Source organism: Salvelinus alpinus, chromosome 1, assembly GCF_045679555.1.
Source record: "Salvelinus alpinus chromosome 1, SLU_Salpinus.1, whole genome shotgun sequence".
NCBI lineage: Eukaryota > Metazoa > Chordata > Actinopteri > Salmoniformes > Salmonidae > Salvelinus > Salvelinus alpinus.
Window position 1 is genome coordinate 94,869,461 of NC_092086.1, and position 21,173 is coordinate 94,890,633.

Below are 21,173 nucleotides of genomic sequence, written 5' to 3' on the forward strand. Positions count from 1 at the left end.
TGACTGTTTGAGCAGACACATGCACATTTGTGGCCTGCTGGAGGTCATTTTGCAGGGCTCTGGCAGTGCTCCTCCTGCTCCTCCTTGCACAAAGGCGGAGGTAGCGGTCCTGCTGCTGGGTTGTTGCCCTCCTACGGCCTCCTCCACATCTCCTGATGTACTGGCCTGTCTCCTGGTAGCGCCTCCATGCTCTGGACACTACGCTGACAGACACAGCAAACCTTCTTGCCACAGCTCGCATTGATGTGCCATCCTGGATGAGCTTCACTACCTGAGCCACTTGTGTGGGTTGTAGACTCCGTCTCATGCTACCACTAGAGTGAGAGCACCGCCAGCATTCAAAAGTGACCAAAACATCAGCCAGGAAGCATAGGAACTGAGAAGTGGTCTGTGGTCACCACCTGCAGAACCATTCCTTTATTGGGGGTGTCTTGCTAATTGCCTATAATTTCCACCTTTTGTCTATTCCATTTGCACAACAGCATGTGAAATGTATTGTCAATCAGTGTTGCTTCCTAAGTGGACAGTTTGATTTCACAGAAGTGTGATTGACTTGGAGTTACATTGTGTTGTTTAAGTGTTCCCTTTATTTTTTTGAGCAGTATATATATGACACAGTCATTGGTTCTTTCACAACAATTTAGAGGCTATGACCTTGACTCAGCAGCAGGTGGCACCATACTGTACCTTTATGTTTCCTACTGGCACCACAGTGGGCTACATCACTCAATCACATCCACAAATACGTGTGTGTGTGTGTGTGTGTGTGCGGGAGAGAGTGAGTGAGAGAATGTTCATGGGCTGTAGATGGGTGGATCTCAGCTAGAGACTTGGAAACAAACAGTTTTGTGATTTTCCATGGGTACAGCTAAACAGAAACACCGGCCACCCCCGTTGTGGTGAGTTGCCAATGCCTACAGTCAACTATAACGATGTCATTAGCCAGGTGCAATAAAATACCTCCTCCCAAACTGTTGGCTTCTCACAAATCATCACCACTGAAGCTGAGAGGGTTTATCTCATAATAACCAGTAAGTGGCAGATCTTTGAATGGTGTTGGTGGTCCCGTTGTTGTTATAATTGGTCAGATGTTTATTGAGATCAATTTGCTGGCATTCATCGATCAAATCAGTTTACTAAGATTAACTTATTTAGAATGTACAGTGACCTTAATACAATACAGCTTTAATATGGAAACAGCTCATGAGAAATGTACTAGATTTACAAATGAAAGCGTGTAAAAAATGCTGTTCTACCTGGCATGCTGGTGACTGTGGCATGTTGGTTGTCTTATGTCTACATTGGCAGTTTGACCACAGAAAGAGAATGTATGTTCGTAGTGGTGTGCTGCAAATGGTTGTGATGGCCATTTTCTTGCTGGCTCAACATGGGACTGTGATCGGAACCAACTGCACCAATTCCACGTGCAGCAGCACCAATTCCACGTGCAGCAGCACCAACTCCTCTCCCCCACTCTCCTCTCTGTGGGGGTTTGGCCTCATGCTCCTGGCTCTGTCCCCCACTCTCCTGCAGCAGATAGCTACTCTCTGATGGCAGCAAGGCAGCTGTATTCACCATGTACTTCCTCAATCTGGGATGTCCAACTATTCTTTAACTACATATATTCTCACCCTAAGGAAGACCACGATGACCTGTACTCATTGGACACTTTATAAAAACCTTTTGTTATCTACTAAAATATAGCACACATGTTAAAACAACTATGTTTCTGAATAAATGCATCGTGATAAACTGAATACAGCGTTTTGTGACTTACTGTTGAAATGTGACAGTCTGCATGCCTCACCTGCGTGTGATGTAGTAGAAGACAGGGTTGCCGTTCTTGGAGGTGCCAGCCTGGTAGAAGATGTTGAGGGTCTTCAGGGCTTTGAACTCATCTTTCTCATGTACCTGGTGTCTGAGGGAGCAGGAGCAGGATCAAGACAGGGAAATACTTTCAGAGTACTACTAAAACAACCTCTGCCTCAGATGCTTTCATATCCTGTTTTATGAGACCGCTTTGTGACAGTGAGATCTACAGGTAACTGCCGAAATAAAGGAAATGCTTGAGTAAATAAGGGATACAAAGTACACCGAGTGTACAAAGCATTATGAAAACCTGTTCTTTCCATGACAGACTGACCAGGTGAAAGCTATGATCCGGTCTCCCGGGTGGCGCAGTGGTCTAGGGCACTGCATCGCAGTGCTAGCTGCGCCACCAGAGTCTCTGGGTTCACGCCCAGGCTGGGCTGGGTTCGCGCCCAGGCTCTGTTGCAGCCGGCCGCAACCGGGAGGTCCGTGGGGCGATGCACAATTGGCATAGCGTCGTCCGGGTTAGGGATGGTTTGGCCGGTAGGGATATCCTTGTCTCTGTATGTAAAAATTTAATAAAATGTATGCACTCTACTGTAAGTCGCTCTGGATAAGAGCGTCTGCTAAATGACTAAAATGTAAATGTAAATGTAATCCCTTATTGATGTCACTTGTTAATTCATTGTTAGTTCTGAGGGCAAAAGGAGGGGGGAGCAACTCAATATTAGGATGGTGTTATTAATGTTTGTACACTCAGTGTATATTGAAAGCAGGTGCTTCCACATAGGTGTGGTTCCTGAGTAAATTAAGCAATTAACATCCCATGCTTAGGGTATAAATAAAAATGCCTACCCATGTATAAAAACACCCAGCTGCCCATTATTTTGGCTACCATGGCTAGAAGAGATCTCAGTGACTTTGAAAGAGGGGTCTCAAAGGAGCATAGGGAGGTTAAAGTGTGTGTGTGTGTGTGTGTGTGTTTTGGTCCCCACAAGGATTGTAAAACAAATGTGTGTGTCAAGTCACCAGATCTCAACCCAATCTTCTCCCAATTATGGGAGATTCTAGAGCAGCGCCTGAGACAGCGTTTTACTCCTCCATCAACAAAACAACAAATTAAGGAATTTCTCGAGGAAGAACAGTGCCACATCCCACCAATAGATTCTACAAGTGTCTAGAACTCTATGTGAATTGAAGCTGTTCTGGCCCAATGCCCTATTAAGCCACTATGTTGGTGCTTCCTTTATTTGGGCAGTTACCTGTATGTAATAGTAACTTGATGTATGTACCTTGTCATAAACTCCTCGAACTTGGAGCTGGTGAGGTTGAGGCTGGACCAGTGGGTGTCAGCCACAGGTTTGTGCTCTGGGGGCCCCAGGTAGGCCAGGAGGGTGGCCATCTTGTCAAAAGGCCGTCTTCCCACTGCCTTATGATCCCTGATGAAGAACAACAGTTAGCAATAATTTCAGAGGTTACCATAACATCCAGTCTACCCTTTGATGCACATCTGCCACATGCAGAAGGTACAGAGGTGTACAATAGTATCAAACAAAGCCTCCTGTGAGATGGGCATTTGTTTATTCTAAAGATCTGGGTTATGTGAAACATCTTCCTTATCTCTTGTAACATCTAAGCCATACATGTTCCATTCTGCCCACTCACCTGTTGCTAGAGAGGTACTGTCCTATCTTTTCCTGGTTGTTCCACAGCAGCCGGTGCAGGGCCAGAACGTTGCCATCACTGATGAAGGACAGGCTGTGGTTGACTGAGTCACTGGCAGGGCAGTCTGATGCGATGTCCAGGAAAAACCTACAACACATAGGTCAAAGGAACAAGATGTAGCTACGCCTGCTAGGGTAATTAGTATCCAGTGAAAACATCCAATACATATCAATGTATTCTCAGAGACAGAAGAGATCCTTCTGTTATCATACCTTCTAGCTGCATCAAAGTTGCTTTTGACAAAGTCATTAAAAGGCCTCATGTGCTCCTCTTTGGTGAATACAACATGGTTGGCAATGCTCTGCTGGATCTGTAAGAGAACATTAAAACCATGTTAACAACAAGGCCAGATCCTCAAATAGAATATAGCATATTATTAAAACATATCAGCTTTGTATACATGTGGCCTGGGTATCCTGTCCACTTACCTTGGACATGAGCTTAAGGCCCCTCTCAATCCTGGGAGGAGGTTTCTTATCCAGGATGCCTGCCTCATAGGGCGACACTATGGCAGGGTTGATAAAACGTAGGAACATGGCACTGCCCACCGCCCCTATGCTGTTCTGGGGGAAACGCTGGCTGACCACCTGTGTGTGAGGGTGTTGGAGGGATGGTAAGAACAGGGGATGATTCATTGTTAGAGAGAGGGAGAGGAGGCGAGGGCATGGGTTGGAGAAGATAGAAGGGTAGAAAGAGTGCAGGGCGGAGAGGGAGACAAAGTATTCCACAGTCTAGAGGACAAGATGGCCACATCATCACCTCCAAACCACATTCACAACGCTAGGCCCGCTTCAAAACTGAGTTAAGAGATTAAAAAGGAAAGCAAGGTACCTGGGAATCTTGAAAAAGGGGAGAGGAGAATCTTAGACCAGTCCTAACTACTAGGGTAGACGTGATACTGTACGCTTCTGAAAAAACAATGGGCGATGTTCAATTAAATCAATGTCCTAAATTGATCAAATGTTCTGCATGTCCGCATACTAAAATGGTATCAGTTGTAACACACGTGTGTTTTAAAAGGGATATTGCAGCAGTGGAATTACTAGGCTGTAAGATAATGCAACCTCATGAAAAGTCTTGTTTCATTGCTGCTGTAATAAGACAAGCTGTCATTAATGACCTGCAGTATTAGAGTGCTTTGAAAGGTCAGCCAATTACCAGGCCTCCACAGCTTACCCAGTCCCATCAACACAGGATATTTATCGCTAGCAATTTTGACCATCATGCCAATATGACATCAGCCTATGATGGATGCACAACAATAAGCTGCAGATTTCAGATACGGTAAATGCAGTATAGAGAACTGAGGGTGTGGAGGTATTTCTGCACTGCGAAACTTAGCTAGTAATGAATTTCAGAGAAAGCCTTAGGACTTCACAAGTGTTACACATTCCATGAGAGCTTTCAAAAAAGCGGAGTGGATCCTGAGTCGCACAGCACAACTATGTGCCAAAGTGCTCCTTGACCATCTGCAACATGAGCCTGTTTTCATCGACCCCCAAACTCCTTTCAACACCAACCAGTAACAGCAGTGGATAGGAATACTGCAGTTTCACCAGTGCCAAGAGTTTGTTTGTGGTGAGCGTACATTAAAATCCATATAAACTCATTTGAAAGTAAAAGTATTAGTAGTGGGATTTCAGGTGAGGATTGTAAGGAGGGCAGGAGTATAAAGTAGTTTAAGGTGATAGAACAGCAAGAGGGTGAATGACCTTCCCTTTCTTTCAACAGAGTGGCCAGGGAGAACGTTCTCTGAACTTACTGCTTTTTTGCTTTCCTTTTTCTCTTTAACTGTGGCTTTATTCAGTAGAGAGTGGCAAGTTGCCTACAGAACAGAGATGGGCACAAAAAAGGTCACGGCAAACACACACACCACAAACACGCACTGCACAAATACTTCTACATTCATATACAGACACTGCACAAAAGTGCAAATCTTACCTTTTGATGTACATTTACCTAGTTCATAAAAACCCCCCTGAAAACATTATGTGAAAACATAATGGTGGCCATTGCAGAAAAAGTTAAAATATTCAAATAAATGGAACCCTGTCCGTTAAGATGGGGGTTTACAGACTGTGGAGTGGGTTGGAGTTGGCAGTAGAGGTGTGCAGTCTAATATGTACCTGGAACAGGCAGTGACAGACACTGCGCAGCTGAGGGGGGAACTCTGTGGAGGAGTTGATGATGGCCAGGAAGAAACGGTTGGTGATCTGCAGCAGGTTCCTCTGGTTCTCCTCCAGGATCTCACTCTGCTCCAGCCTGCAGCCAGAGACATGGAACCAGCCAGTCACAACCACAGACACAGTAGGAGATACTGAACCAGTCAAAACCAGAGACAGCATCGAACAATGCAACAGGTCATGTACCGTACAATTCTTCTTCCATGTTGCAAAAATACATCTAAGATGGTAGGGAGGGGGCTGCCTTGGTTTAAACAGTACAGCTGGAAAACAAAGTGGGTGAATGAGTGAATGTGTTGTGTCTGTGGGGTCAGGGGGTAGGGTACCTGGTGGGGTCCACCTCGAAGCTGATGAGCTGCCACTCTGGGGCGGTGATGACCCCTCTGAGAAGAGGCTCTAGAAGCTTCTGCAGGTATGTGGCCCCATACACCTGAAAACAGCAGAGGGGTGGATACACAAAACACACAAACTCAAAACTAACATTATAGAAAGCAGGCACCATGCTTATTTGAAAGCCAAAGACCACATACAGTTGAAGTCGGGAAGTTTACATACACCGTAGCCAAATTAATTGAAACTCAGTTTTCACAATTCCTGACATTTAACCCTAGTAAAAATGCCCTGTCTTAGGTCAGTTAGGATCACCACTTTATTTTAAGAATGTGAAATGTCAGAATAATAGTGGAGAGAATGATTTCTTTCAGCTTTTATTGCTTTCATCACATTCCCAGTGGGTCAGAAGTTTACATACACTCAATTAGTATTTGGTAGCATTGCCTTTAAATTGGTTATCTTGGGTCAACTGTTTTAGGTACCCTTCCACAAGCTTCCCACAATAAGTTGGGTGAATTTTGACCCATTCCTCCTGACAGAGCTGGTGCAACTGAGTCAGGTTTTGTAGGCCTCCTTGCTCGCACACGCTTTTTCAATTCTGCCCACAAATTGTCTATGGGATTGAGGTCAGGGCTTTGTGATTGCCACTCCAATACCTTGACTGTGTTGTCGTTAAGCTATTTTGCCACAACTTTGGAAGTATGCTTGGGCTCATTGTCCATTTGGAAGACCCATTTGCAACCAAGCTTTAACTTACTGACTGATGTCTTGAGATGCTGCTTCAGTATATCCACATACTTTTCCTCCTCATGAAGCCATCTATTTTGTGAAGTGCACCAGTCCCTCCCTCAGCAAAACACTCCCACAACATGATGCTGCCACCCCCGTGCTTCACGGTTGGGATGGTGTTCTTCGGCTTGCAAGCATCCCCCTTTTTCCTACAAACATAACGATGGTCATTATGGTTCCAAACAGTTCCATTTTTGTTTCATCAGACCAGAGGTAGTCTGGCTTTTTTCTGGCGGTTTTCGAGCAGTGACTTCTTCCTTGCTGAGTGGCCTTTCAGGTTGTGTCGATATACACTGCTCAAAAAAATAAAGGGAACACTTAAACAACACAATGTAACTCCAAGTCAATCACACTTCTGTGAAATCAAACTGTCCACTTAGGAAGCAACACTGATTGACAATACATTTCACATGCTGTTGTGCAAATGGAATAGACAAAAGGTGGAAATTATAGGCAATTAGCAAGACACCCCCAATAAAGGAGTGGTTCTGCAGGTGGTGACCACAGACCACTTCTCAGTTCCTATGCTTCCTGGCTGATGTTTTGGTCACTTTTGAATGCTGGCGGTGCTCTCACTCTAGTGGTAGCATGAGACGGAGTCTACAACCCACACAAGTGGCTCAGGTAGTGCAGCTCATCCAGGATGGCACATCAATGCGAGCTGTGGCAAGAAGGTTTGCTGTGTCTGTCAGCGTAGTGTCCAGAGCATGGAGGCGCTACCAGGAGACAGGCCAGTACATCAGGAGATGTGGAAGAGGCCGTAGGAGGGCAACAACCCAGCAGCAGGACCGCTACCTCCGCCTTTGTGCAAGGAGGAGCACTGTCAGAGCCCTGCAAAATGACCTCCAGCAGGCCACAAATGTGCATGTGATTGACTTGGAGTTACATTGTGTTGTTTAAGTGTTCCCTTTATTTTTTTGAGCAGTGTAGTACTCGTTTTACTGTGGATATAGATATTTTTGTACCTGTTTCCTCCAGCATCTTCACAAGGTCCTTTGCTGTTGTTCTGGGATTAAGTTGCACTTTTCCCATCAAAGTACATTAATCTCTAGCAGACAGAACGCGTCTCCTTCCGGAGCGGTATGACGGCTGCGTGGTCCCATGGCGTTTATACTTGCGTACTATTGTTTGTACAGATGAAAGTGGTACCTTCAGGTGTTTGGAAATTGGTCCCAAGGATGAACTAGACTTGTGAAGGTCTACAATTGTTTTTCTGAGGTCTTGGCTGATTTCTATTGATTTTCCCATGATGTCAAGCAAAGAGGAACTGAGTTTGAAGGTAGGCCTTGAAATACATCCACAGGTACACCGCCAATTCACTCAAATGATGTCAATTAGCCTATCAGAAGCTTCTAAAGCCATGACATAATTTTCTGGAATTTTCCAAGCTGTTTAAAGGCACAGTCGACTTAGTGTATGTAAACTTCTGACCCACTGGAATTGAATTATAAGTGAAATAATCTGTCTGCAAACAATTGTTGGAAAAATTACTTGTGTCATTCACAAAGTAAATGTCCTAACCGACTTGCCAAAACTATTGTTTGTGAACAAGAAATTTGTGGAGAAAACAAGTTTTAATGACTCCAACCTAAGTGTATGTAAACTTCTGACTTCAACTGTAGTGTGTCATATCCTTTGTCAGAGAGCAGGGGTATTTTGCATAGTAAAAAAAGTTTGTCCACATTTTCATGCCTGGGCACCCAGCCAGTCATGTTGTGTACCTTAAAGCAGAAGGTCATGATTTTACTGGCTAGACTGTTTCCTCTGAAAAGTGTCTGCATGGAGTCAGCAAGCTCCACCTCCTTGGAGAACATGTTCCACAGCAGCTGGTAGAGGAGGTGGCGTGAGTCAAACAGAGTCACCAGCACCCGCGCCAGCTCATCCTGACATGAGAAATTAATTGTTACTGACACAGCTCACACCTGCAATCTACACAACACTGGCACAGCACTGGCGCAACACTAGCGCATTCATTCATACCTCAACAATCTCAGTGTGGTACAGTTGTGTAATATAAGCTAAAACAGTGAACACTATTTGTTTTAAAAGTTATTCCATTTTCACCCCCAGGTGTAATATAAATGTAAAGATGTCAGGTCCCAGAGAAAGGAGAGTGGGTGGTGAATAGACTACATACCCATTGGGAGCAGGGCACTACGTTGGCCAGAGCCATCGCAATAGGCAGCTCTCCCTGGTCTCCCATCATGGTGACCAGCTCCACCAGCCTCTCAAAACGGTCAGCAAGCACTGTCTCTGCCAGTGTGTCAAACTCTGTCCCCTGCTGCAGGATCTTAGTCAGCACCTCCATGAAGGTGGCCCTCGTCTGGAGGTCCTTATGGTAGCCCAGACCTACACACACAGAAAGAGAGAGACATGTATTGTAATCTTACCTAAGTCTGACAAGAGGGAAGAACATTGACCATGGGCAAGTATTGTTTTAACAACCCTACACTAATGATGAATTAGATGTAATTAACAGAGATCTAATTAAAGCCACTTCCACTATTACATCTTATTTCACATGTTAAGCACTTTAAACATGAAGCAGCCAACCAAAGAGTGAGCCTAAGCCTCATTCCTGATAAGTTGATATGTTAGGTTTCCAGACTGACCAATGGAGTGCATGAGGCCACTGTCCACGTTGGCGTTGAGGAGGTTGGACATGGCCAGGACGGTGCAGTGTCTGAGGGAGGCCAGGCGTCGAGACATGCCCCTCTTCCTCCCTGCCACCTGCTGCCCATCATCCTCCACCTCACTGCAGTCATTCAGCAGGTTCATGAACAGGGTGAAGTACCTGAGAGGAGGAGGAGAAGGAGAAAGATACTCTACTCATTCTCTTTTAGAACACTTTATGACGTAAGCCACATTGCATAAGTAATGAACTTCAATAGTAACAGTGAGTAAAGAGAGGATAGCTGACGTACTTGAGGAAGAGCTGGGACTTGGCCTCCATCAGTTCCACTCCATCTCCCTCCTCAGGCTGGAGGGGCAGGCCAGCTAGCAGAGACACCACCGCCTCCATACTGGCCTGGTCCAGGTCCCTGTATATCACACAGCACAAAGCATAGTTCAGGGGTTAGAGGTCAGATCAAATCACATTTTAATTTCACATGCTTCGTAAACAACAGGTTTAGACTAACAGTGAAATGCTTACTTCACAATGACGCAGAATACAAAAAACATGAGGAATAAATACACAATGAGCAATGATAGCTTGGCTATATACATGGGGTAGCAGTACCGAGTCTATGTACAGGGGTACTAGGAAATTGAGGTAGATATGTACATACTGTATAGGTAGGGGTAAAGTGACTAGGCAACAGGATAGATAATAGACAGTAGCAGCAGCGTGTGTGTATATATATATATATATATATATACAGTGGGGAGAACAAGTATTTGATACACTGCCGATTTTGCAGGTTTTCCTACTTACAAAGCATGTAGAGGTCTGTAATTTGTATCATAGGTACACTTCAACTGTGAGAGACGGAATCTAAAACAAAAATCCAGAAAATCACATTGTATGATTTTTAAGTAATTAATTTGCATTTTATTGCAAGACATAAGTATTTGATCACCTACCAACCAGTAAGAATTCCGGCTCTCACAGACCTGTTAGTTTTTCTTTAAGAAGCCCTCCTGTTCTCCACTCATTACCTGTATTAACTGCACCTGTTTGAACTCGTTACCTGTATAAAAGACACCTGTCCACACGCTCAATCAAACAGACTCCAACCTCTCCACAATGGCCAAGACCAGAGAGCTGTGTAAGGACATCAGGGATAAAATTGTAGACCTGCACAAGGCTGGGATGGGCTACAGGACAATAGGCAAGCAGCTTGGTGAGAAGGCAACAACTGTTGGCGCAATTATTAGAAAATGGAAGAAGTTCAAGATGACGGTCAATCATCCTCGGTCTGGGGCTCCATGCAAGATCTCACCTCGTGGGGCATCAATGATCATGAGGAAGGTGAGGGATCAGCCCAGAACTACACGGCAGGACCTGGTCAATGACCTGAAGAGAGCTGGGACCACAGTCTCAAAGAAAACCATTAGTAACACACTATGCCGTCATGGATTAAAATACTGCAGCGCACGCAAGGTCCCCCTGCTCAAGCCAGTGCATGTCCAGGCCCGTCTGAAGTTTGCCAATGACCATCTGGATGATCCAGAGGAAGAATGGGAGAAGGTCATGTGGTCTGATGAGACAAAAATTGAGCTTTTTGGTCTAAACTCCACTCGACGTGTTTGGAGGAAGAAGAAGGATGAGTACAACCCCAAGAACACCATCCCAACCGTGAAGCGTGGAAACATCATTCTTTGGGGATGCTTTTCTGCAAAGGGGACAGGACGACTGCACCGTATTGAGGGGAGGATGGATGGGGCCATGTATCGCGAGATCTTGGCCAACGACCTCCTTCCCTCAGTAAGAGCATTGAAGATGGGTCGTGGCTGGGTCTTCCAGCATGACAACGACCCGAAACACACAGCCAGGGAAACTAAGGAGTGGCTCCGTAAGAAGCATCTCAAGGTCCTGGAGTGGCCTAGCCAGTCTCCAGACCTGAACCCAATAGAAAATCTTTGGAGGGCGCTGAAAGTCCGTATTGCCCAGCGACAGCCCCGAAACCTGAAGGATCTGGAGAAGGTCTGTATGGAGGAGTGGGACAAAATCCCTGCTGCAGTGTGTGCAAACCTGGTCAAGAACTCCAGGAAACGTATGATCTCTGTAATTGCAAACAAAGGTTTCTGTACCAAATATTAAGTTCTGCTTTTCTGATGTATCAAATACTTATGTCATGCAATAAAATGCAAATTAATTACTTAAAAATCATACAATGTGATTTTCTGGATTTTTGTTTTAGATTCCGTGTCTCACAGTTGAAGTGTACCTATGATAAAAATTACAGACCTCTACATGCTTTGTAAGTAGGAAAACCTGCAAAATCGGCAGTGTATCAAATACTTGTTCTCCCCACTGTATATATATATCTGATGGAGTGTCAGTAAGTGCAAGTGTGTGGGTAGAGTCCAGTGTGGGTGCATAGAGTCAAAGGGTCAATGCTGATAGTCCGGGTAGCTATTTGGTTAATTTAGTACAGGTAGCTATTTGGTTAATTTAGTACAGGTAGCTAGTCGGTTAACTTTTGGCTTGGAGTTCAACCCCAGTTATGTACTGGGCCGTATGCACTACCCTCTATAGCATCTTGCGGTCGGATGCTCCTTTGTCTTGCCGACATTGAGGGAGAGGTTGTTGTCCTGGCACCACACTGCCAGGTCTCTGAACTCCTCCCTATAGGTGGTCTCATCGTCGTTGATCAGGTCCACCACCATGTCATCGGCAAACTTGATGATGGTATTGGAGTCGTGGGCGGCCACGCAGTCGTGGGTGAACAGGGAGTACAGGATGGGGCTAAGCACGCACTCCTGATGGGACCCCGTGTTGAGGGTCAGTGTAGCGAATGTATTGCTGCCTAACCTGACCACCTGGGGCGGCCCATCAGGAAGTCCAGGATCCTGTTGCAGAGGGAGGTGTTCAGTCCCAGGGTCCTTAGCTTAGTGATGAGCTTGAAGGCACTATGGTGTTGAACTTTGAGTTGTAGTCAATTAACCGCATTCTCAAGTAGGTGTTCCTTTGTCCAGGTGGGAAAGGGCAGTGTAGAGTGCAATAGAGATTGTGTCATCTGTGGATCTGTTTGGGGGGTATGCAAATTGGAGTCGGTCTAGGGTTTCTGGGATGATGGTGTTGATGTGAGCCTTTCAAAGCATTTCATGACTACAGATGTGAGTGCTACGGGGCGGTAGTCATTTAGAAAGGTTACGTTGGCGTTCTTGGACACAGGGACTATTATTTTCTGCTTGAAACATGTAGGTATTACAGACTGGGTCAGGGAGACGTTGAAAAAGTCAGTGAAGACACTTGCCAGATGGTCAGCCTATGCTCTGACTACGCATCCTGGTAATCCGTCTGAATGTTAACGTGTTTAAAGGTCTTACTCACATCGGCTACAGAGAGTGTGATCACACTCATCCAGAACAGCTGGTGCTCTCATGCATGGTTCAGTGTCGCTTGCCTCGAAGCTAGCATAAAAGGCATTTAGCTCGTCTGGTAGGCTTGCTTCACTGGACAGCTCTCTGCTGGGTTTCCCTTTGTAATCCGTGATAGTTTGCAAGCCCTGCCACATCCTGACGAGCGTCAGAGCCGGTGTAGTAGGATTCGATCTTAGTCCTGTATTGATACTTTGTCTGTTTGATGGTTTGTTGCAGGGCATAGCAGGATTTCTTATAAGCATCCAAATTGGTGCCTGTAATTCATGGCTTCTTGTTGGGATATGTACGTACGGTCACTGTGAGGACTGTGGCGGAAGAATCAGAATTAGTTAGGTAACATAGATAATTAAGATGTCTTATCTGCATAATATGCTTATTATAAGAATGTATCCCTTCGGACTCTGGTGTTGGCAGTTGCACTTCCTCCCTCAGCTTGGGCTTAGTAACCTGGGGCCCAGAGAGGGGAGAAGTCAGGCTTGTCTTTCACATGTCTCTGGTGCTATGCAGCATATCAGAAAGATTAGAGGACAGGAGAGAACATTGTCTTCATATGTGAATGTGTCTTTACCTATTCTAAACCATGTGAAGGGATGGTGTGATTGATGGGGAACCATGTACTTGTCTCCACAATGTCTGTGAGCCAGTCACTCCCTCCTTGGGGGAGATAAGGTCTGAGAAAAGATATGTGGGGTAGTGTCTGGAACCATTGTATGTCATCTCTGATGTTGCACCTAACCTGGGGGAGTGTATGACCTAGAGGCTCACTCCCCTCAGTGAGCTTGTCCAGGCTTGCAGTCAAGAAGGGGGGGGGGGGGGGGGGGTAGTAGTACAGTACCTGGTAAGACACTTGACATCATCATCAGCCGCCTGGTTTGAGGTGCCCATCACCCAGTCTGTTAGGTACTCCACCATCTTATTCCTGCCAGGGACAAATGGACATTATTTGACTGTATGTAAATGCAACGTCATGGTCTTTGTATTACTCCGTATCAGTTGATATGTTGCGGTAAACCTGGACAGTACAGAACATGTTTGACTGACAGTCTAGACTCCAGGAGGACATTCTCACCTGAACTTTGTCTCTTGGCAGAAGGCCAGGTCGTCTCGATCTCTCACCTGAACTTCATCTCCTGGCAGAAGGACAGGTCGTCTCGATCTCTCACCTGAACTTTGTCTCTTGGCAGAAGGACAGGTCGTCTCGATTGCTTACCTGAACTTCATCTCCTGGCAGAAGGACAGGTCGTCTCGATCTCTCACCTGAACTTTGTCTCTTGGCAGAAGGACAGGTCGTCTCGATCTCTTACCTGAACTTCATCTCCTGGCAGAAGGACAGGTCGTCTCGATCTCTCACCTGAACTTTGTCTCTTGGCAGAAGGACAGGTCGTCTCGATCTCTTACCTGAACTTCATCTCCTGGCAGAAGGACAGGTCGTCTCGTCTCTCCATCATCACCTCCACCAGCTGGCACAGCTTGGTCTTCATCTGGATGGCATGCACCATGTTGCCCAGGATACGCACGTACCTGCCAACACAACACAGGGCATGGGGAGAATGAGAGTGGGCAGTGTACTCACAGCACCAACGGTCTCATAGTCCAGGATAAGCATGCCATGGAGGAGAGGAGCGAAGGCTTTTACCTGACCAGGTTGAGCATCATGGTCTCTATGCTGGCCTGTCCCAGGTGCTCTGAGCTGCCCTCAGTGTTGTTGTCCAGTAGGTTCTTCATGATGGCAATGGTCTGCTCCACAAACTGGGTGTTAGTGTCATTGATGGGAACCTAAACAGATACAAAAAATTATACATTTTACCACACAGGTTAACAGTGTCTTTGGATTTACAGGTACAACCCTTTTCACTGTACATGTGTATGTGTTCCTCTCACCGGCCCCTGTGCGTCGAAGAAGCGGCTGATGCTGTTCTTCAGTTTGTTGAAGAGCATGGGGTAGAGAGCTGGGCTGAGCTCCAGGCCCACCAGATCCTTAACATTGGTCCGGATCTGAACACCCTTTTCATGGCTGCAAACCATGAGGGACAGCAGGCGGTCCAGGAAGCGGCCCAGGGGCGTCTCCGTGTTCCCCTCACAGGAGCCCATGGAGATCATGGAGCCCTTCCTCTCACTGAGAGGCCCCATGGGGGGGCTGTAGGTGGCCAGGCCTGGGGCGCTGCGCTGCTGCAGACACACACCTCCCAGAGCACACAGGAAGCCAGTCATGTTGATCCACTCCTGGACACAGATAGGAGCAAGATCAATCCACAACCAAATAATTTGTGAAGTGTATTTTGATGTGCGTAAGGAGAATGCATAAGAACAGGCTCATGGATGTCTGCTTACCTGGCCATCCTCTAGCTTAGTTTTGGGATGGGTGAGGATTAATTTGGTCGCCTGCTCCCATTTTGCATGCGTGTCTTCCCATGCCTATGGGGAAGATTATAAAACAAAACAAATGTTGAGTTAATGTGAATATCGTGCTTCACAAACATCCTTCCATATTGAAGCATCTGGGTATGAACAGAAGCACAGCAGCAGGCCACTCTCACATCTGTGTTTCCTGCAGTAGGATGTTCGATCCTCCTCAACAGAGCCATCACTCTCTTCTGCAGGGCTGACCGGCCTGAAAACACACAAACACACCATGACAGGAGCCTTGGCCTCAGACAGCCCCGATGTCATCACCTGCTGAGCTCTCATGCTGTGACTGCCCTCTAGAGGTGGTACTCTGTCTATACACCATAAGACACAGCACCGTCAACTCCAGGTTATAGGTCATTAGCACGTTCATTCACTACTAACCTGTGGACATCATGTTGCTGACGGAGGCAAACTCGATGAAGGTGTTGTAGTTGGGCAGGATGGTCTGGACCGGGACCTCGTCCACTCCACAGCGGACCTCAGCCTCCTCACACAGGTTTCTGAAGCAGGACATGGCCACCAGAACGGCCTCCATGTCAGGGCTCCACAGGAACATGTAGAGACACACCTCCAGCTTGGTCTGGGCCTGTCTGCAGATCGGGATGCCGCTGCCCACCGTGGCCCGCTCCTGGGGGAGGAAGACAGGACAGAAGGGTTAGAACAATGGAGATTAGTGAAACAAAGGTCACGTTCAGGAGGGGGTTCTGAATGTTATAGATATACAACATGTCATGCATAGAGCTACCTTTTTGCTTTACTCAAAAAGACAAATAAATATGCCTAAATATAATTCTGAACATTCTATAACCTTGTGCCCTCCTGGATGAGACCCACAGGTATAAGGACTACAAAACCCACAACACTGTGGCTCACCTTGTTCCTGAGGAGGAACTTGTTCCTGCAGATGAGGATCTCCCTCAGCCACTTAAGGATCTCTGTACTGTTGATCATCTGGTGGCCAACCAGCTTCTTACAGATGAAGAAGAGCACCTGGGAACTGTAGGGTACAACAGCCAATCACAGTCAAACTGGTGACCTCCATCTGTGCTAACCAATCAGCATCAACGAACACTCAATTTTACCTGGCATCTAAGGTAAGAGAACATCTATAAAACAAGGTAGATAAAAAGGAGGGCTGAGGCTACCTGATGTCCCAGAAGGTTTCAATGGGAGCATCTGGGTTCCACAGCTCTATGGCCTCAGGTTGATGCAGGACCAAGAGGGCCTATAAAAAGGAAGAGAACACAAGGAGTATGTTTTAGCTACTGTGGCAAAATGTAACCATAATGGAGAAAAGGAGAGCGAGAGAAAGAGAGATGGGGCTCACCTCCATGGCCTCCTGTGAACACTCTCCCATGTTGGCCAGAGGCACCAGCTGCACCAAGCCGGTGATCAGCTCTGCTGTACTGCTCTGGATCTCCTGACCCTGCTTACCCGGGTTCTGACACACACACACACACACACACACACACACACACACACACACACACTAAACAAACGCGTATACAACTACACAGCAATGTACAAACATGCCAAGAGTGGCTTTCCCGGTCTAGTCTGCCTAAAAGTCTTTGCAAATCCCAAACCAGTTTAAAAGGGTGGCACACATCACACCGAATGTGGATCTCCCGTTCTTCTACCGATTATTGAGTGTGCTGTTGACGTCCGACATTTTCGCACAATTCTACATGTAAAATCGGTTTGAAAGTACTCTCGGCAGGCAAACGCTATTGGTGTGTTCGAGCCCTAAGACTTTCTAACAAGTCTCTAACCTAACACTTGGCTAATTTGTCTAAATCTAACCCGGGAAGTGGAATTAACGATAAATCGCAACACAACAAATGTAGAATTAAAGGATAAGTACAACTACTGTGTTACACGGCCATCCTCAAACAGCAAAAGACACATTATTTCTGTCCAGGAGTCCTAAAGTAAACAGAGCAAACACTAACATGTAGCATGAGTTTGGGGTCAGCATGGATGAGCTTGACGAGAGCCAGCAGAAGGTACTTGTGGCTACGCGTGTCCAGGTCTGTGGTCTTCTCCTTGAACTTCAGACTGGTCATCTTCTCCTTGAAGGTCAGACTCTGAAGGAAACAAACAGTAGAGACTAGCCATTAGCAGGAGCATTCTTTTAAGATGAGTGAGAGTGATAGAAAAGAGCAAGGTAAACATTGAAAAATTAAGTAGAGGAGAGGGAGAAAGATGCAGAGTATCTCTACTGTAATCAGACAAACAAGTTCCCACCCTCAGAGCAACAGTGACCCAGCGCACAGGGATCAGGAGAGCCACCAGGAGAGAAGGAATCAGGGGTCAAACAGGGGGCGCGATTAGAGAGAGAGAGACACTGTTTCATAAGTGCCCTTCATTGGTGAGCCATGAAACAGGAGGTGGACAAACAGACAGGAGCCTAAGGGGCCATGCCTAAACCATCATGGGCTGGCCACCATGAGGGAGTCAGGCCCACACACAAACACCAAGACACTGCGAACAGGAATTATGGATGAGGAAATAGCATTCTAGTTTCGTTTGAAGGAAATATTCAACTATGCACCAACACAATCTATAGGTCTCTCATCCGTTCACAGGTGATAAACACAACCAAGTAGCCATCCATAGAACCTAGTTTGAAGGGATATCAACACTGTGATTATATTAAAATCCTCCATTTAGAAGTTCAAATAAAGATGATGAACAATCCAAAGTATTTGTGAGTGTGCAAGTAGGACTCAGCCTCAACAGGCTGTAGTGCTGAGCAATTAACCAACAAGTCCGTTGTTTTTCTTTTTTAAAACAACTAATTGACCAACATTTGTTCAATTACTTTAACTTCTATTTGTTCAGTTTCAATGTGCAGTTTCTCTAGAAATAAATCAGATCAAGCCCGAACTGGGCGATTTAGTAGAGTTTAGTTTCCAACAGGCCAATGTTCCACATGGTTTAGCGCAGAAAACGTGGTAATTAACTACAATGACCATAATCCATTGCGTGCCTATTTGTCCAGTCTGTGTGGGGCAGACACTGAGGGAGAAGAGAGAAGAACGTGCGAGAGAGAGCAGTTGCTTTGTGAGTTATCTACCTGAAAATACACAATCTAAGTGATTGATAGTTGGTATTCAGCAGTAATAAAAGTATGCCTCATTGACTTTAAAGAACTACTAAAATAGTGATTTTGTCAGACAGCATAGGCAGCAGATCTATAGAGATGAGATGACTTGGAACTAAATAATAAAGTCATCACATAAAACAAACTGAAATATTTTAGTAAAGTAATGTGAATAAATTATGGTTAATAGGCAGTAATGGTCACAAACATTGGCCTTTTATTAATTGTTGTATTCTGTTTTGTTACAGCATTCAACCCACATAATGCATAGTGCATTTAATGTTGAATTATATCTTAACGAAAATCGAAAACCGTGGTTATTTTTTAATAACCGAAACGACCTCAAAAAGCACTACAAATCGCTCAGCACTAACAGACTGAGAAGCATGCTCCAGGAGCTAGCCTAGCATACAGATGAGATGGAGTGGAGGGAGGAGTTGGACGCAGGCTCACTTCAACCAGAGCACAGAGGAGGTGGAGGACGACAGGGGCTCTCTTATCTGTGGTAGCCTGAGGGTGGGGTCAGGGGTTAGAGGTCAGCTGCAGAGGAGTCGGAAGAAGGAAGCGTGGGGAGTGGTAGGGGTGGCAGTTATACTTACAGCAACAGACGCCCACTGCCATGCAAAACAGTGACTGTGACAGGTTGGCATCTGAGTGAGTGAGCGGCAGCAGCCAGGTCAAAGAAAATGGAGGAGAAGGAAAGAACGGGGCAATATGAAGAGAAAATAAGCAGAAGACAAAGAAGCACCACCGAGTCAATGATGTCAGAGAGTTCCCTCTGCCGTCCTTCACCTCCATGAGATGAGTAGACCAAACACACAGATAAGAGCGAGATGACACGCGCACACACAAAATGAGAGGGAAGTGAGTGGTTATCAAAGATGGTTATCAAGAGAGTTACTAGATTTATATACAGTACCAGTCAAAAGTTTGGACACACCTACTCATTCTAGGGTTATCCTATATTTTTACTATTTTCTACATTGTATAATAATAGTGATATCAAAACTATGAAAAAACACACATGGAATCATGTAGGGGGAAAAAAATCTAAATATATTTGAGATTCTTCAAAGTAGCCATCCTTTGCCATGATGACAGATTTGCATACTCTTGGCTTTACCTGGAATACTTTTCCAACTCTTGAAGGAGTTCCCACATATGCTGAGCACTTGTTGGCTGCTTTTCCTTCACTCTGCGGTCCAACTCATCCCAAACCATCTCAATTGGGTTGAGTTCGGGTGATTGTGGAGGCCAGGTCATCTGATGCAGCACTCCATCACTCCCCTTCTTGGTCAAATATCCCTTACACAGCCTGGAGGTGTGTTTTGTCATTTTCCTGTTGAAAAACTAAATCATAGTCCGACTAAGCGCAAACAAGATGGGATGGAGTATCGCTGAGGAATGCTGCGGTACCCATGCTGGTTACCTTGAATTATAAATAAATCACAGACGGTGTCACCAGCAAAGCACCCTCACACCATCACACCTCCTCCTCCATGCTTCACGGTGGGAACCACACATGCAGAGATCATCCGTTCACCTACTCTGCGTCTCACAAAGATACGGCGGTTGGAACCAAAAATCTCTAATTTGGACTCATCAGACCAAAGGACAGATCTCCAACGGTCTAATGTCCATTGCTCGTGTTTCTTGTGCCAAGCAAGTCTCTTCTTATTGTTGTCCTTTAGTAGTGGTTTCTTTGCAGAAATTTGACCATGAAGGCCTGATTCATGCATCCTCCTCTGACCAGTTGATGTTGAGATGTGTTTGATACTTGAACTCTGTAAAGCATTTATTTGGGCTGCAATCTGAGGTGCAGTTAACTCTAATGAACTTATCCTCTGCAGCAGAGGTAACTCTGGGTCTTGCTTTCCTGTGGCGGTCCTCATGAGAGCCAGTTTCATCATAGCGCTTGATGGTTTTTGAGACAGCACTTGAAGACACTTTCAAAGTTCTAGAAATTTTCCAGGTTGACTGACCTTCATGTCTTAAACTCATGGACTGTTTTTTCTCTTTGCTTATTTGAGCTGTTCTTGCCATAATATGGACTTGGTCTTTTACCCAATAAGGGCTATCGTCTGTATATGACCCCTACCTTGTCACAACACAACTGATTGGCTCAAACACATTAAGGAAAGAAATTCCACAAATAATTTTTTTAACAAGGCACACCTGTTAATTGAAATGCATTCCATAAATAAAAATAAGAATGGCATGGCTCAAAGGTTTTGTATTTATTTTCTGTAATACCAACTACCCCACCGAAGACATTCTTTAAAAAAGTATACTCAGTCATAAGACTTAACGTGGGCAAATAAAATTCATAGAATAAAAAGGAAAGTTTTACATCATCTAAATCTGAGGGTGGTTTGAACCTTCCAGACTTGGAACTGTATGAACTCCCTACCCAAGGCTTTTACTTGCGACATATACACTATATGGCCAAAAGTATGTGGATTAGTGGATCAAATTAGTGGATCTTTCAAATTAGTGGATCCGGCTATTTCAGCCACACCTGTTACTGACAGGTGTATAAAATCGAGCACACAGCCATACAATCTCCATAGACAAACTTTGGCAGTAGAAAGGCCTGTACTGAAAAGCTCAGTGACTTTCAACGTGGCAACATCATACAATGGCACCTTTCCAACAAGTCAGTTCATCAAATTTCTGCCCTGCTAGAGCTGCCCCAGTCAACTGTAAGTGCTGTTATTGTGAAGGGGAAACGTTTAGGAGCAACAACGGCTCAGCCGCGAAGTGGTAGG

At 45.5% G+C, this 21,173-nt stretch overlaps 1 protein-coding gene and 1 long non-coding RNA gene across 3 annotated transcripts in view; one reads left to right on the forward strand and one right to left on the reverse strand.

Annotated features, from left to right (window-relative positions):
* The window catches only part of LOC139535701 (neurofibromin-like), a 68,818-nt gene that overhangs the window by 27,691 nt on the left and 19,954 nt on the right, over window positions 1–21,173 (reverse strand). For both annotated transcript variants that reach the window (XM_071335408.1, XM_071335413.1), the window contains exons 13-35: window positions 17,252–17,386; window positions 16,627–16,740; window positions 16,445–16,524; window positions 16,173–16,296; window positions 15,681–15,927; window positions 15,428–15,501; window positions 15,222–15,305; window positions 14,772–15,113; window positions 14,527–14,666; window positions 14,289–14,411; window positions 13,726–13,809; window positions 9,764–9,880; window positions 9,452–9,633; window positions 8,977–9,188; window positions 8,561–8,722; window positions 6,044–6,147; window positions 5,661–5,796; window positions 5,297–5,359; window positions 3,963–4,121; window positions 3,747–3,844; window positions 3,475–3,621; window positions 3,102–3,248; window positions 1,808–1,918 (exon numbers count right to left, since the gene is read on the reverse strand). In XM_071335408.1, coding sequence (XP_071191509.1) covers window positions 1,808–1,918; window positions 3,102–3,248; window positions 3,475–3,621; window positions 3,747–3,844; window positions 3,963–4,121; window positions 5,297–5,359; window positions 5,661–5,796; window positions 6,044–6,147; window positions 8,561–8,722; window positions 8,977–9,188; window positions 9,452–9,633; window positions 9,764–9,880; window positions 13,726–13,809; window positions 14,289–14,411; window positions 14,527–14,666; window positions 14,772–15,113; window positions 15,222–15,305; window positions 15,428–15,501; window positions 15,681–15,927; window positions 16,173–16,296; window positions 16,445–16,524; window positions 16,627–16,740; window positions 17,252–17,386 — 3,185 coding nt within the window. The remainder of the gene's footprint in view (window positions 1–1,807; window positions 1,919–3,101; window positions 3,249–3,474; window positions 3,622–3,746; window positions 3,845–3,962; window positions 4,122–5,296; window positions 5,360–5,660; window positions 5,797–6,043; window positions 6,148–8,560; window positions 8,723–8,976; window positions 9,189–9,451; window positions 9,634–9,763; window positions 9,881–13,725; window positions 13,810–14,288; window positions 14,412–14,526; window positions 14,667–14,771; window positions 15,114–15,221; window positions 15,306–15,427; window positions 15,502–15,680; window positions 15,928–16,172; window positions 16,297–16,444; window positions 16,525–16,626; window positions 16,741–17,251; window positions 17,387–21,173) is intronic.
* LOC139535713 (uncharacterized) lies at window positions 658–1,757 on the forward strand. Its single transcript, XR_011667181.1, has 2 exons — window positions 658–1,031; window positions 1,309–1,757. It is a non-coding gene; the product is annotated as an uncharacterized lncRNA (long non-coding RNA).